Source organism: Pteropus medius, unplaced genomic scaffold (assembly GCF_902729225.1).
Source record: "Pteropus medius unplaced genomic scaffold, Ma_sr-lr_union100, whole genome shotgun sequence".
In the NCBI taxonomy this organism is placed as follows: Eukaryota; Metazoa; Chordata; class Mammalia; order Chiroptera; family Pteropodidae; genus Pteropus; species Pteropus medius.
This window is the reverse complement of record NW_024346667.1, coordinates 62,303-78,785: the sequence shown is the minus strand read 5'-3', so window position 1 is coordinate 78,785 and position 16,483 is coordinate 62,303. Positions and strand designations below refer to the sequence as shown.

At 36.8% G+C, this 16,483-nt stretch overlaps 1 protein-coding gene across 1 annotated transcript in view; it reads left to right on the top strand.

Moving 5' to 3' along the window:
• The window catches only part of SLC7A11 (solute carrier family 7 member 11), a 67,109-nt gene that overhangs the window by 13,697 nt on the left and 36,929 nt on the right, over positions 1-16,483 (top strand). Inside the window, exons 4-6 of the mRNA XM_039875803.1 lie at positions 1,883-2,008; positions 5,501-5,600; positions 11,781-11,825. Of these exons, the coding sequence (XP_039731737.1) occupies positions 1,883-2,008; positions 5,501-5,600; positions 11,781-11,825 (271 nt within the window). The remainder of the gene's footprint in view (positions 1-1,882; positions 2,009-5,500; positions 5,601-11,780; positions 11,826-16,483) is intronic.

Sequence of the window (16,483 nt, the reverse complement as noted above, 5' to 3'; positions counted from 1 at the left end):
GTAGCTTATTCAGGACACCAGGCTTTCTGATCATTCTCATCGTTAATTCTTTGACACATTTCTTCATTAGTAAACCCCTATTTCACTATGTGTGGGATCTATAGAGCTCTTACTTTTCCCATCTTCAAAAATTTTTTTCAAAAGTGAAAATTGCTTTGTTGATTTTTTAGTTAAAAATGCTGCATGTTCATTATAAAAATTATTAAATAGATAAGAGACATTGAAAATTACTTGGTGTTCTAACATCTATGGATACCTTCTGTTAATGTTTTGGCAAATGCTTTTCAAATGTTTTTCTTTTCCTTTCTGTCTTTGTGTCTGCGTATCCATCTATCCGTCCACCCATCCACCCATCCATTTATCCATCTCTGCATTTTGCTGTATTAGTAAGTAATATATCATGAACAAACCTTTCATGTAATAAATATTTAACCGTATCATGACTTTAAATGGCCACATAGTAAACCATTAAAAAGATGTCCCTTAACTTTCCTTCAGGGGTCTAAGTTATTTTCAAGATTTTGCCGCTGTATATTATATGTTGTTAACATTTGCATTGATTCTCAAATTTTGCAATCAGCTAGTGATTATATTAGACAGTGGAAAACGATGTAACTCATTGCTGTACACAAGGATACTTCCTTTTGCAATTTTAATGATAAGAATTCTGCAAGTGTTTTATCTCCTGAGAAATATCTTCCTATATGAGTGTTTTTTTTGTTTAGGGGGAAATATACCTTTTTAAAAATAAAGCTTATAGATAGATAATAACTGCAAATGTCAGGTTTTGTGGAGTGTCAAGTTGAAACCCAATGTCTAGAAAAATCCCAGTCATTTCAGCAGAGTTTAAGAGGCAGCATCTCAGAGTATCACCATTCATTTCATGCCTCCTTGCCCGAGGGTAGTTTTTTGTGTTGTTTTATTTTGTTTTGTTTTAACTGATGATCCAGCTCATTCATTCATTCATTCATTCATTCAACAAAACCATATTGATTATCCTCCTGGGCCAGGTATGAAGCTAGATAACTAGTAACACAGCAGCGAATCCCACTTGTTCTGTTCTCAAGGTTCTCGTGGTCCACCATGTGGGGAGAGGCTAGCCCAGTGCTGCTTAGGAAACTGTAGACAGCATCATTAAGAAAGAGAGATTCTGCTGGCTTCAGACCCGGTGTTCATCTTCAGCCTGGGAACTCTTTTGAACTTGTCGCATATTACGTGCTTTTTTCCAAGTCCCGCAACATGTCTTGGAAGCCTCTATGTTCAGGGTAGGTTGAAAGTCACTCTTTGATGTGCTCATTGGAAAGTGGAAAGGAAAACCAAAAGTGCTGGTGAAGGCTGGTCCTTAGAGTGAAGAATAAGGTCTCGGCCGACTTCTTAACATCTTACTGCTTCTTCTTCAGTGTGATCCCACACTGGCAGGTGAATACGCATGCAATCACTGTGGTGGGAAATAGGCTGTCTTATCATGCTGCAGAGTCATATTCGGTGTGATCGGCACGTGACTGTGTGCTGTGATGACTTCCAGATTTGCTTAGAAGACATTGTTATATAATCGCTAAGGCAATACAATATATGTTCACTCATAAGTCAAAAAGGATAAGAGATGACTTCCTGCTATCCGGAGGTTTTATCCAAGCTTCTCAAACTTTAATGTGCATAAAAATCACCAAGAAGTCTTGTCGAAATGCAGATCTGTATGGATAAGGTCTGGGGCAATGCTGACATTCTGCATTTCCGAAACGCTTCTAGGTAATGCCAACACCCCTGGTTCATGGATGGCATTTGGAGTAACTAGAACTTATGATGCCTTCATGCCAATGAGGATTTGCCTTTTGTAACTTCATCTGTATTTTTGTTTTTCATTTTTTTTTTTTTTTTGCAGCTGTAGTGATGGTCCTAAATAGCATGAGTGTCAGCTGGAGCACCCGGATCCAGATTTTCCTAACCTTTTGCAAGCTCACAGCAATTCTGATAATTATAGTCCCTGGAGTTATGCAGCTAATTAAAGGTATGGACTGAAAAGTAAATGCTTTTTAAAGGACGTGTCTGCTTTTGGTCTCTTCTAACAGTAACTTTCGCTTGTAGTAGCAGAATCCCTTAATTAGTCTCTTCTTGTGGAACTTAGACTCTATACTGTCATCTAATTGATTTGGAAGGCTGCTACATTGGGGGCGAGTTGGTATTTACAGCTAAATGGCAACATACACATTCAGACTAGGCCAGGCAACAAAATAAAGCATCAGTGAATTCTTTCTTGGTATAAACTGTTTGAAATGAAAACTCAAAGTGGCGGGGGGCGGAAATCCTGGTGTTAAAATACAGGTACGTATGTCTTCTTATCTTTACTTTAAAGTAGTTCAGTGATAGTAAAGAAGATTAAAGATATTTGGAAAATAATGGAAGATGATCAATAATTCTTTCACTTCCTGGTTATGATTCCTTTTACCGTGAGAATGGAATCTTGATAGAAGGAGAGTCAAATTTGGGAACAGTATTTTTAGAAACCAAATATTATCTGACAAAAATAGTTGTGAAAACTTAATTTTTATTGTTACATAATTTTTAATGTAAAAATCTGCATTTCTACAGAAATATAACACCATTTTGGGGGGTGCACTTGCCTTATAGAGTTGACTAGTAAAAACAGATGAGATGGGCGATGTCATCTGGAGTCTCAGATGTTTTGGGGGAGAAGCATATGCAGTTGCTTGGGTTCAGTGGGAATTGTTGGAAGAGAAGGAAGTCCGGGTGAGTTATTTAATTAGCAAAGGGTAAGATAGTAGGAAATAGGAAAGTGAGACGAAATTGTAAAGGAGTGACATGTAACTCGGGAACGTTAAGTATTTAATGTTTACGTTGATTCCATCTGCTCCAAGAAGGAGAATTTATGGAGAAATTTAATGACATTTCAGGAAGAGAATTACACAAGGCAAAAAGAAATGCCAAAATCCAGCAAAGTCATCGCTGATGGGTGAGGCATTAGCCAATAACAAATAACGAAAGATCCATCACTCCAGCTAGGGAAGGGAGCTGCTTTTGTCCATTTAATAAGCCTCGTGGGAGATCTTAGAGCTCTCCTGGCTAAATGTTTGCCTCATCCAGTGACCTCGGCCGACTCAGAATAAACAGAATAAAGAAAGGATATGAGCTCGCTCTTCCTAATTCACGTTGGCCTTCACAGAGTCACAGAGCTGACCTGCTCATATTTTATCTGATCCATGAGAAATGCAGAAAAAATAATGTTAGTATTTTCTTTTTCTGGGCTAACTCTCTAGTCTTCTGTAAGGAATTTCTTCCATTTTTGGAAAGTGTAGAAACTCTGGGTCGTTGATCCTACTTTAGCTCTAATTTAAGTTGCAAAAGATGATATACTATCCCTTAAACCTAAGATTTTTTCCCTTTCTTTTTCTTCTTGGTGTAGTGTAAGACTAGTTCATTTTTACCACTTATTTTTACGTGTATGCGAGGTGAGATGAGGCTACCCAAATGTTACTGTGTTGGAAATTCCTTGAGAGCAAAGGTCGTGAGATAGCTTTTGGATCTTTTTTGGCACTTCCGATGGGAGGATCCTTTCATTCAATCTTATGATAACAACGCTGATGATAACAATGGACCAAGCTTCCTCATGTATCTCACCTAATAGGGAAATAGCCCGAGAGTATTACTCCGTTTAAAGTGAATTTTTAACATTTTGGAGAGCATTCTCAGCAGGTCTGTGTACTCTATTACTATAACATCGTGATTTTCTTGATCTCTAACTCGATCACATATTTTTCACATTAAGTTGAAACTCCAGGAAGAAAAATACTTTACTAATACAGATTGTGTGTTTGTTCCTACTCTCTCATCAGATCCTGAAAATAGTTCTCTTCTGTGTTTACTCTTGAGGGTTTGTTAAACTTTCCTTTGAATAGCATGACTTTTGTCTTCCTGAGACCTCTGTTATGCAGCCAACATACTCTTGAAGTTTAGAAATGCCTCTCTGTCATACTCTCAAAATGGTTCTTTTCAGGATCTGTGCTCGGGACCCGCTCTTTGCAGTCTGGTTTCTCTTATTGATTATTCAGTGCTGTGCTGCTAGGAACATTGTCCCTTCAGGCCAACGCGCCCACAGATCATGATTAAAAAAAATACAACAGATGTTTTTATCTGACTTCCAGTATTCACAGTTCCCTTTTACGAGGACACAGAGATGTTTTAGTAAAACAGGCATTTCCGAATTCACTCCATCATTTTTAAAAATGAGCTACATTTGAAAATCAGCTGCCTCAAGGGAAAAATCATTTAGTGTATAATTCACCATTCTCCATTTTTGGTCTCAAAGCTCACGCGTATTATATTGATTTATATGTTGCAGTCTGGGCAACCCAGGCAGCGACTGAGATTTGAGTGAAGAGAGAGGGTCTCATACACGTTAGCCACCTCCCATTCCCATTTTATTTACTTACATGAAGACCAGTTTTGAAACAAAGTCACACTTTCCATTCAGATAATCTCATTTCCTTTTTTCTTTCTTTTTTTGGAAAGAGACTTTTTTATGTTTAACCTTAAATATTGGCTGACAAAATCTGAATTTGTATTTTTCTGTAGTTATCCAAAAGATATACAATGATTCACAAAGTAGAGACAAATGTGATGAATAAGTGTTTGATCCCTATGTTGATGCAAAAATGTATTAAAACCTGTCTATTTTAGAGTTTAATGTAATTTTGGTGTTTCTGGACACACACACACACACACACACACACACACACACACACACACACACACACACACACACACAAACCATGCCATTCTCTAGAACAGTGTCAGTGGATTTTCTCTGTAAGGGGCCAGATAGTAAATAATTTTAACTGTGCATGTCATGGTTTCCACCACAGCTACCGTACTCGAGGGTGAAATCGGCCATTGGCTGATAGTCATAATACCTAAACTAGTGGAGCTTGGATGTGCTCCAATAAAACTTTATTTACAAAGGAAGCTGAGGGGCAGAGCAGATTGGGTGGCAGGGTTTTCCCACCCCTGTTGGTATCTAGCAAACTACAGGAGAAAAGGAGAAAGAAAGTTAAATGATGTGAGATGGTGGTTCTGGGCTTTCTTGACACCTCCTCACTGTAAGAGACCCATGGATATTTCTTCCCAAGCATTATATTACCTTCGTTTTAAAGAATTCAGTCATGCTCCTGGAAACTCTAGTTTGCGGAAGATCTTTTCGTCGTCTTTCATGGTCAAACTCTATCAAGAGAAGAGGCACACTCAAACAAGGGATTGCTTTTCAAACGCCATTTTTCTCTTCGCTATGCTTTTATTAAAAGAGAAATTCGAAGTAGTGTCCGTGGTGAATCAGCATACTTTGGGACTCCACCTCTAGAATGGGTATAGTATTAATAGATGAAGTTGGCAGTGAACAGAGAGTGAGAAATCTAGACCTGCAACAGCGTAGTTTATCACCAGCCCCAGTTCTCTGAAGAGTCTTGAAATCTTTCTGTTCTCACTGCAGGGCAAACACAACACTTCAAAGATGCCTTTTCAGGAAGAGATGCAAGTGTTATGGGACTGCCGCTTGCTTTTTATTATGGAATGTACGCATACGCTGGCTGGTAAGTTGGTGTCTCTAGATATGGTGCTTTGTCTGCTTCATTAATGGCTCCGAGCACGTTGATTTAGTACCCAGCAAAGTGCTAGGCAGATCTGAAGAGTCATAATCCAGTGTGATTTCCTTTACTCGAAGTGAGAAAGGTGGCCGGCTCCTTTCACCAGGCCAATATTGTACAGGTGACTTAAGGAACACAAATGTTACTCTGGTTTCCAGTCAAGGTGACTACTAGTTTAGTCCAATGTTTTCAAAAAACAAACAAATGCTGGGTCTTAAGAACTCATACAAATCACTTATCCTCTAAGTATGGATCCGTAAGGATATAATAGTACCAGGAGATATTGACTTTGCTTGTGCAAAAGACCTTTAGCTAAGGTTCCAAGGGTATTTCAAATAGCGATTAATTGATTTTTCTCCACCTTCTGATGAGAAAGAAATAATTCAGGTATAGAAATAAGTCAGGTGTGCTCCCAGGGGGTAAAAAGATGCTATAAAGGCCGGGAAGGAGAAACCGAGATGACGAAACCAATTGTACTAGGTAACCTGTTAAATTTTAAAGGACCTCACAGATTTCTTAAAATGTCCTCAAATTTGAAAACAAAATATGCAGCAAAGATGACTGATTAAAAGCACTATGCCCCGGGTACATTGCCTCTGACGCGTGTCCAGCTGTGATACTGTTCTGGTCGAAGCGTTAGAACTTTGTGCTCGTGCCTTGCTTTGTTCAGGAATTTGGACAACAGTAATCATGGATGACAGTGGGATTTTTTTTTTTCCTAATTAAATTGGATTGATCTAGTAAGATTTAGTTGAAGCGACTGTAACATGAAAGCCCGCAAGGTAGAAGAGGAGTATTTAAACATCAAAATCATTGTAGTAGTAAAATTAAATTTTCCTGTTTTGGGATAATTAGTCACAATAGTTCTTTTTGATGATTTGTGGAGCTAATAGTTGTACAGGGTTAGCTGTGAGGATGTTCTGAGTCTAAAAATAATATCAGGAAACTACACTAGCTCCAAAATTATGTAAGTGCATTTCAAACACAAATATAATTTCTTTTTGTTTCTTTAGTTTTTAAGACCTTACCTCCCAGCTAATACATGGAATGTAAAGATATATTTCAAAATAAATAGAACATATAGAACACCCTATTAATCTCATTGAGTTATGAAAATATAACATGAGCGGAAAAATAGGAGATTACAGGAATTTGTAAAAATAGGAGCTTACAAAATGTTCACATGGCTTTTGAAGAAAAATATGTTTGGAGGTCATTAGAAGATTGTAGCTCTCAGGAGCCTAGCATCAAATATTTGTATGTTCCCGGAATATTTTTAAAGCCATTGTGTGTAAGCATTAGTCTCGAATCACTCAGTATTTTTGAAGTCTTTTCATTTTTGTCCAAAGCACGATGTGGTGCTGGACAGAGAAGAGAACGGAGTTGTGATCACAGGGTTAGTAGCAGAATCAACTATTCTGTGTCTATTCAGCCTGGATCAGAGCTCTGGAGCCCTGGGGCATCGGCCAGGCTGCTGGGAAGGTCACCAGGAGACACCAGGGCAAAGTGGGGAGGTGGCAGAAGCTTTCAGCCAGAGCCAAATGTGGGGAGCCCGGCAGTATTCAGTCAGGAATGTGGAATGTGAAGATAGTCACAAGGGAGATTTGATTAATTCTATTGAATGAGATTTCTTTCGCTTGTGAGTGCCTCGCATCTGTTCCCACAGAATATTGAAATATTCTTCTGTCTAACTCACTGCCCCCCTGCCGGCACGGCATATTCAGGTCACCTGCTTTCTGTGGAGCAAGGCTCCACTTCCGTAGGCTTTTGAGGGCTGATAGATTTCTTCACGTATGAAGACTCTTTTCATTTTGAATTTTCTCATTACCTTCATATTTAGTTTTTTTTTGGTAACGGGCCCCAAATGTTACTCTTTTTAAAGTGACTTTAAAAGACAATGTAGGCGATATGAAAAACGTTATTCACCACTTCATGAAGCAGGCAGTCTCCATACTCAAGTGTCCAGAGCACTGCAAAATGGGGTTGCAGATAGGAAGCTTTTATCAGATAAAAATGGGGAACAAAGAGAAAATGAGTAAGAAACAGGAACTAAGCCCAGAGCCCAGAGTTGGGCCTCAAATTTTATTTCAACATTCTATACAGGGTAAATGCGGTTTCTATGAACCTTTATTTATACTTTTACCCATAAAATCGTCATGTCTAGTCCCTATTTTAAAGAATGAGAAATTGTTGATTCTCATATTATTGAGGGTTCAGTCATAGTATTGGAAATTAAGGCTAGGATTTTAAATGAAATGTTATGATACAAGTGGCTTGTGCAGGGGACTCATAAGTCCCTGTGTGTCCCTAGAGGTGGTTCTGCTACCTGAGAGCCACTTTGTGGATAACTAGACAGAATCCGGTTGTTAATCTGTGGCCATTAGTTTTAGAAAAAGAAAGTTGTGTTTAGGAAAAATAGTCTGTTGGTTTGACATTCCAGAGGAAAAATTATCTGCATGTAAATGGAACACAATGGAGACTAAAGGAGTTCCCAGGGGGAGGGGTATTTATTCACTTTCCAAATGCGATCTTGCCTCTCTGACCTTCTCTGTTTTTCATGATATAATTACAAGACCGGGTTGTGGAATTATAAATGGAGCACTCTAAATGAGCCTCCACTCCCTCTGCTGCCGCTGTGACAATGTTTGATGAAAAAAAAAAGTATGGGGCCATTGCACAGAAGTAGGACAGAAGCAGCTGTTGTGGTGAGAACTTAACCACCTGGGGTGTGGGTCAAAGCAGCAGGCCCCTGGCTGCCCTGGAGGTCTCGCTCTGTTAGCAACCCACCTCCTACATGTTGAATAGGAAAAAGACAGGCCAAACCTTGGATCTGAATAGAGTAGGCTTTTGGCTGCAAGGAGTGCACAACCTTTTTACAATGATGAAAACTCCTTCACAGAAACATGATTAGGGGGAAAAAAATCATTAACCCAGCCAGGTCACAGAGTTGGGTCAGAACAGCTTTAATATTATTGCCAGTGCCTGCATTCAGAGAAATATGTCTGCCAGGCTCCCTTGTGGCCCAGGGGACCTCAGCCAATTCCAGTCCCGTATCCTGATCCAGAGCTAAATATCGCTTGGTGGAATTTTTTTTTTTTTTTTAGCTATGTGACAGAAAATAGGTTTTTGGTATCTTTTTTCTCCCTTTTAAATCCTGTCCTCAGTGGATTTGGTCTTTCTAAGGCACCTGCTGGGATTATTTTGTACCATTGTGTTAAATCTAATCTAAAGAATAAGCTTTTTAAAATAATTCACATAGTTAGGTACTGGAATGCATTGTCAGCTTTATGGTGCCTTTTATACACAATCGTGGAAAAAGTGGAACAATAGATCTTGGGAAGGTTCTCTGGAGGCCTCGAGGAGATGGAAAGCAAAGAGAATGCTCTGGACTCACTGCCGAAGACTAGGAGAACATAAAGGTGTATTTCCCAAAGGATGCGAATGTTTGGACCAAAATAAGAAGCTTTCTCTTTTCTACCCCCACCCTGCCCCAAGCCCTTTCCTTTGCTCTATTCTCTGGAGCTGTGGCAAATATTTGAAATTGTATTCTTTACTTACTTTTTTTTTTTTTTAAACAAATATTTCCTTTTAAACTTTAACATTGTTGGGGGGAAAAAAACAGTTTTGAAAACAAGCATTAAGGAAGAACTGGCTATTTTTGACATGAGAGGCCTGGAAATATTTCTTAGTTTGTACAGTTTTTTTGTTTCACTTTTTTTTTCTTTTGATTTTTGCATTTTCTTCCTGTACTTCCCGTTGCCTTAGGCTAATAACAAACACATCACATCCTTCAGGGTGCATATTCCAGATATAAGTATTGATTGTTGCTAGCCTTCCTTGTAACATTACAGCCTCTGTTTTTAGAAACTTATACTCTAGTCATTAAAAAAAAAAATCTCTGATAATTTTTTAGATCAACTTTATTGCTACTGTCTTCTCAGCTATTCAGATATTTCTATGTAAAACAAATCCTTAAAATATTAGATACCTTAACTTGTTAAAAGACAAATTAAGGCATATTAAAATTTTTAAGAGTTTATTTAAGCAAAAATCAATTACAATGAGGCAGGATCCAATCTAGCAGATAGAAAGGAGCTGTACAGAATGAAAGACTTTTATCGGCAGAAGGTAGCCAGAATGAGGAAGTTATCCCAGGCAACAAAGCAGGTTGATTATTGCAAGGTCACTTTACTTTCCCTTAGGTAAAAAGGCAGGTTGGTTATTGCAAGGTCACTTTCCTGTCTGTTGGTCCCATTACCTAACTAGTGCTGGTCAGATGATTCTTGATTGACTGGCTTTAGATTCCATTTCTGAGAGAGCAGAAACTATGTTTTGGTTTGGTGATATGGGGCTTAGCATAAGCGGCTCCATTTTGTGCCTGTTATCTTGTTGTTAACAGCCATGAACATCAGCTGCCTAATGTGAATTTAGATGAGTTTTTTATGAAGATGGACTATGACAGGTTTTCTCATCTTTGTTTTAAGTCACAAGAAACTTTAGGCATAATGAAGGCTAATGGGCTAATATTCCAGACATCTGGCTTTAGGTTATAGAGAATTTGTACCTATGGACCTGTGCTTTTGTGGACCTGTATAATTGGTGTTTTAACTTCTAAGGAATGATAAGAGAACAGAAGAATATATTGAAACTATGACTTTTTTATTTTGCGGAAATTTTCTAAGCCTAGGTAACGAAGAGGTAGAAAGATATTTGTCTTTATATATTTAGCTTCCTCATTATGACCCCTTCGTTTTCCCATCTTCACAAGCCAGTTATGTACGTCTGCATATGTGAGGATGGAGTCTGCACCAGTCTTACATTTTGGATCCTTGAGAGAGAACCACAGTGTTTTAAAGGGTCTCCAGCAGTCCCCTTACATTAGAAGAAGTCGCCAAGATGCAAGATATTCCTGCATGGGATAAGTAGAGTCACAAAGTGAAGAAAAGGAATCTGAATTTTTCTCGGTCCATAACGTTAAGGCAATATTTGCAATCCTATAGAACTTGAAGGTAGAACATGGTGTGCCCAGAATGCTGCTCATATTCTTGTGTGTAGCACTTTGCCAGGACCCTGTGCTCCTGTGCTGTGCACAGTCTGGAACGTCCTTGTGACACTGTGCCAGGGTAAATGTCAAGCGTTTTTGAAGACTCAGCCTGGGCGATGACTCTTCTAGAAAGTCTTCCCTGACCTGCCAGTCAGGTTAGACCTTCCCTCACACCTCCACCCAGCTCCCACGCCCTGCCCCCATGGTGCCCAACTATCAGCTCTTTGAGGAGAGACTAGGGATTTTCCACTTTTATTTCCCCAGTGACAGACATATAATCTCACCTGTTGCTGGGGAAGGGGGGGGTGCGGTGCAAAAAAATGGTAGAAGATAATGGTCAGTAAACATATAGATGACCCAGTGATCATATTCTGGGTACATAACCAAGAGAAATGAATGCATGGCCCCCAGAAGGATATGTATAAGATTATTTATGGTATCTATGTTCATAGTAGCTATAAATTAGAAATTCAAATTCCCATCAGCAGTAGAATGTATATGTTACCTCCACACAGTGAAACGCAACAATAAAAAATAATGGATCACTGCTACATACAGCGACACGGATGAGCCTCACACACATAAGGGCCAGCAAAAGGGCCAGACACAAAAGAAGAAAAGTTGTACAATAGTTTTACAAGCAAATATCAGTCCGTTATGATGAGACAAGCAAACTAATGCACGGTGATCCAAGTCAGAACAGTGGTGGCCTTTGCAGGAAGTGGAGGAGACTGAGCAAGACTCCGAGGAAAACTTCCAGGGAGCCGGAAATGCTTTCCCTCTTCGTCCCATTGCTGGTTACACAGATGTAGAAATATGTAAAAACTCATCAAGTTATGCAGTAAGGTTTGTGTGCTTTACTGTTCATATGTTATACCTCTATAAAGATGTGAAGGAATAAAAAATAACTCCACCGACCTACTGTCATAGGAAAATGATTTGTGGAAACATTTTCATCTTACTAAAAATATTTGTTCATAAAGTTTGCATAGTTCTAAGTTTGATTTTAAACATTTAAAATGTGAAACTTTGGTGGTATGATTATAAAATAGATTAATAGCTTGTAATTTATATTTGTTTAGGTTTTACCTCAACTTCGTTACTGAAGAAGTACACAATCCTGAAAAGTAAGTAGCCATATTTACTCTGAAGTATTTATGAGGGATAAATGTAAAGTTATACAGTTGAAAAATTAGGCCTTAAGAAGAAATTTAGTGTGGGCTAATCAGCTTTATAGTTATCGTCATGATCATCTTTCTTTTAGACAGATAAAATATGTTTGATTGTATTATAAATTAGATGTAAATAACTATCATATATCCTACATTCAGTACTAAATTATCTAATAACCTATTTTGTAAAAACCTATGTATAGCTTAACATGAACTCTCAGCTGCCCACAACTGTTCCATAAGTCATCAACTCCAACAGTTATTTCTAATAATTCATGTGAGTTTTTTCATAACTATCCAATTAAAAAGAATAATGTAATTAATGAACGATTAGTTAAGAAAGCCTAGAAATAACTGCATAAGATTATAGGAACTTGTAAATTGTGGAAGTTGGACGATTGTCTTTACGGTTTGTTCCTAGATAATACTTTTGATGATTAGAGGATTCGATGATGATTTACATAATTTTTCTAAAATAAATTATTTTTAACTTAAAACGTAGAAGAAAAGTGAATTATTTTTATGATTTGTGCATAAACATTTGACTTTACAAAGGAAAGCAGCATAATCTGTGGTCCGAAGAGGGAAATTTAAAGGACAGTGTAAGATAGAGACAGAATAACATTATTTACCTTTTATTTAACATTTCCTTTGTTCCAGCCATTGTGCTAGGAACTTTTTACATGACGAATGAGACTTGTATACACGTTTTTATTGTCCAGTCAATGAGTAAGACGTGTAAACAAATACATATAACAGGGTGTGATTAACATCATAACCTGACAGAGAGGAAAAGAGGAAATGCTTAACTGTCCCCAGGGAGAAGTTGCTGACATACATTCTCAACCGATGAGTCAGTGTTTTTAAGGTAAATAGGAGATAGAAGGAGAGAGTACATTACTTAGTTCATTCTTCACTCCAAGAAAAGAAATAAGTATAGAGGTGAGTCAGAAATAGCCATGACACTGGAGACTATGCCGAAGGGTTGACAATCCAAATTAATGTAGACTAAGAAATTATGGCACCATGTGTATTGGGAGATGGTAAGATTTAGTCAGAATTTTGAGCATACAACCCAGCGATTGAGTTCAAAATGATGTTTCATATTATTGATTCAGTTGTTATAAAAATCAAAATGTAATTTGAACATGTGAAAGGGTTGTTTTATTGAGAACTATGATAAATCTATGACAGTGCTTTTATATTTATAACTGAAATGGTGGTAGAGAACATACATTTACCAGGAACTAGATCTTCCTAGCATTACCTTGAAATGATAAGCTACCTTATGACTCTAAATCCATTGATTACAGAGATAAATAGGTTGCCCTGTCCTTTCCATTTTTGAGAATAATTAGTTTGTAAATGGAAACATAGATAAAAGCTCTTGCTCTTACTAGATTTTACATAAATTATTTGTTGAATTTCCATTCTGTGAAATTACTATGGTTTATGACTGTCTCTTTTAAGACTACAGCATTTTTAGAAAGCCAGTTACTAAAATCCAGTATCAGAGACTATTTCTTAGGAAAAATAATGACAGTATAGGTCTGTGGATGTGCCCAATAACACAGTGACACTTATTATACTGTACATCAGTGGCATACATATAGTTCACATTCTCTTTTAATGTTCTAACAGTTCAAGCATAGTTTTGTTTGCTATATGTACAAACATGCTCTTGCGTAGATTAGGCATATTTTAAAATTATTTATGCCATTATTACTGCGACCTGAAATTCCGATATATTATATTAGTCAAAGATTTTCTTCCTCCCTTTCTCTCTTTCTTAATTTTAGGGCCTTAGTCTTCACGCATCAAGAATAGCTATGTTTCAAGAAAGATAAATTCTAAAGAGCATTGATTCAGTGTGTTTTTAATTGCAAAGAAATTGTCTCATCTCAAAAAAGTGAGAATAATAATAGCACCTACTTCACTGGGTTGTGGAAATGAGTTAATATGTACAAAGTACTTAGATTAATTCTCTAATGTTTGGTTGTTACTCTTATTATATCCTTATTTTAGGAACAAGATAAATGTTACTCATAACTATACTCATAACTATGAGTCTTTTCTAGGTTTCGATATCACAAATTATTCTCTTTCTTCAGTGTTTTTGAAAGAAACATGAATTTTTTTTCCACACCGTATTGAAGCCTGTTCTCTAAACTTTCAGTACTAAAATCAAATATGAATTTCATGGTCTCTCCTATTTTCATGTGCAGATTTCCTTTAATTTTTGTATTTAGAGAAAGTAAACTTGTATTTTAAAGGAGAAACTTATAAGAGCTTTATAATATTTTAAAAGTAAATGTTGAAAATAATTTAGACTAAGATTATTATTACTGATTACACTGGATGCAATATTTTCATTTTCTGCAAATCATGATTCTCCAAACATCATTAAATATTCTTAGCATACCTTTAATTTGATGTCATACTTTAAGGTCTTAAACTAAGGAACTTTTCAGAATTGATTAAAAATCTCTGGAATTTAGGTCAAGATAATGAGTAACTGTTGAGTTTTAAGTTGATGAACAAAACCTCTGATTCCTTTTGTTCTTTCGTAGTAAGTACTCAAAGATATTCCATTTTCGTATAGATGATTCTGTATAAAACTTAGCCAACGTTTTTATTTTCTCAAAACCAGAATGTGAGATATCCACAAAATCTCCTTACTGGAAAGAAAAGGTTAAATATATACTATGTACTTATCAGCCAAAGAAATTCAGGGTTTTGAGCAATTTATTCAGTCTTTTTTTAAAAAAAAAAAAAATAATAATAACAACATTTCCTTGCAATGCTGACAATCACCCCAGGTCTTTTAAAGATAAATCTTATTTTTTAAACACAAAGAATGCTTTGGGAAATATTTATGGTTGAATATAGAGAACAGATGGCAAAATTATGTGGACCTAGTCCAGATGTGTAATTTGTATCATTTTGGAGGTAGACACAGCTCCAAAGAACCTTTCGTTACAAGGGAGAATAATCATAATTTCATCTTCTTTGTGACGTGCCAAGACAAATGTGTTTCCCAGTCATGATGGGTGCATGCGTCCAGGTGTGCTGTAACGTGCAACTTTCTGGCAGCTGGTGAAACAATTCATCAGCTGAAGACACAATGCCTTTTAGTATCCTCCTCCCCCTAGGCAATAATTTTTTCCTAAAATTGTGACCTAATAGAAAAAGCAATCATTAATTTAGTTCAATAAGAATAGCAATATATAGAGTGTAGAAAAAGGTTACATGATCACAATTGATTACCCTTTACCTGTAATTTAATTTCAGTGGAAAATTTTCAAATTCCCAACATTACTCTGTGGGATAATTTCTGAACTGCTCTTACGAGCATGACTTATAGAACAGTTATGTAGGTGTTGCAACAAGTGAGAGATAAACTGGGAGATTAATGAGATAAAAGTAACTCGTTCATGACTTCTTCTATCAAGTCTCACCTACTCTTTAAAGCTTGTAAAGCACTAGTCCTAAAATTTTGGGCAAAATTCCTACTACGTGATTATATTTCTAATGTTAAAAAATGTTTCCATGGTCTTTCTTGTAATATTTTCTTCTCTAGAAATAGCTTTAGATAGATCTACAGAAGTAGCACTACTATGAGGCAGTAAACAGTTTTATGTCAAAATACAGTAATTAATATTGAAATTTTGTAATAATATGGAAATATTGCAGTTAATAATTATTTATAGCATGGTAACTGGCTCCAGAGATGACTATATTAGAGTAGAACAGTATTTTGAGAAGCATGAATGTAAGGCATGGAATCCCAAGGAATATCTGAATTTTAAAATGGTATCTCCCCGCGACACACCAAATGAAATGTGTAGTGGTAATGATTCTAATGTATACATTTGTTTTAAAAAAATCAAAGTTTTTATTTGCAAATCTAATGAGTTTTGCCTATGACATTGCTTTCGTGGTGACTGTGTGATCTGTCATTGTTCAGAAAGTTACACGGCGCAAAGAACATATCATTGAGATGTATAATGTTTGTAATCCTGCTCTCAGATTGATAAATCATGTCATGTGTTGATGAAAGCCAAGAAATGAATTGCTTTACTTTGACCTTGGGGGTCTGAGATTAGTCGGTTTGCCTATTAGACTTGTTTCAGTGTTCTTCTCACTTCATTTATTCCTTCTGTTCTGAAGAGTTGGAAGTAGTAGACTTGGAGGAAGTCAGTAAAGCTTGATATCATCAGTCATTTTTGAAGAGCAGGCTATCAACATGCTCTGAATAATCAACTTTAACAGAAGGTTTAAATAATCAGAGTGTCATGTTTAATTAATACTCTGCCTGCTGCCAATTTATATTAATTGATGCCTGAAAGTCATTGCACCTTGTACCGATGATAACTTAGAAGAGAACCTTGGTTTGGGAGAAATGCCCGAAGACCGTTAAGGCAACGTGATCGATCAGACTGGTTCATAAATGGTCCGCAGTTATGTCAATTTGCATTCAGCTCAGATGTTGCAGTCTTAAATTCTCAGTATACGTGTTTTTATCCTTTTTGACTTGTGTTAAGCCAGAGTAAGGACATTTCTAATGATGTTATATGGTTTCATAAGGCCTGTGGCTTATAGGACATATAAAA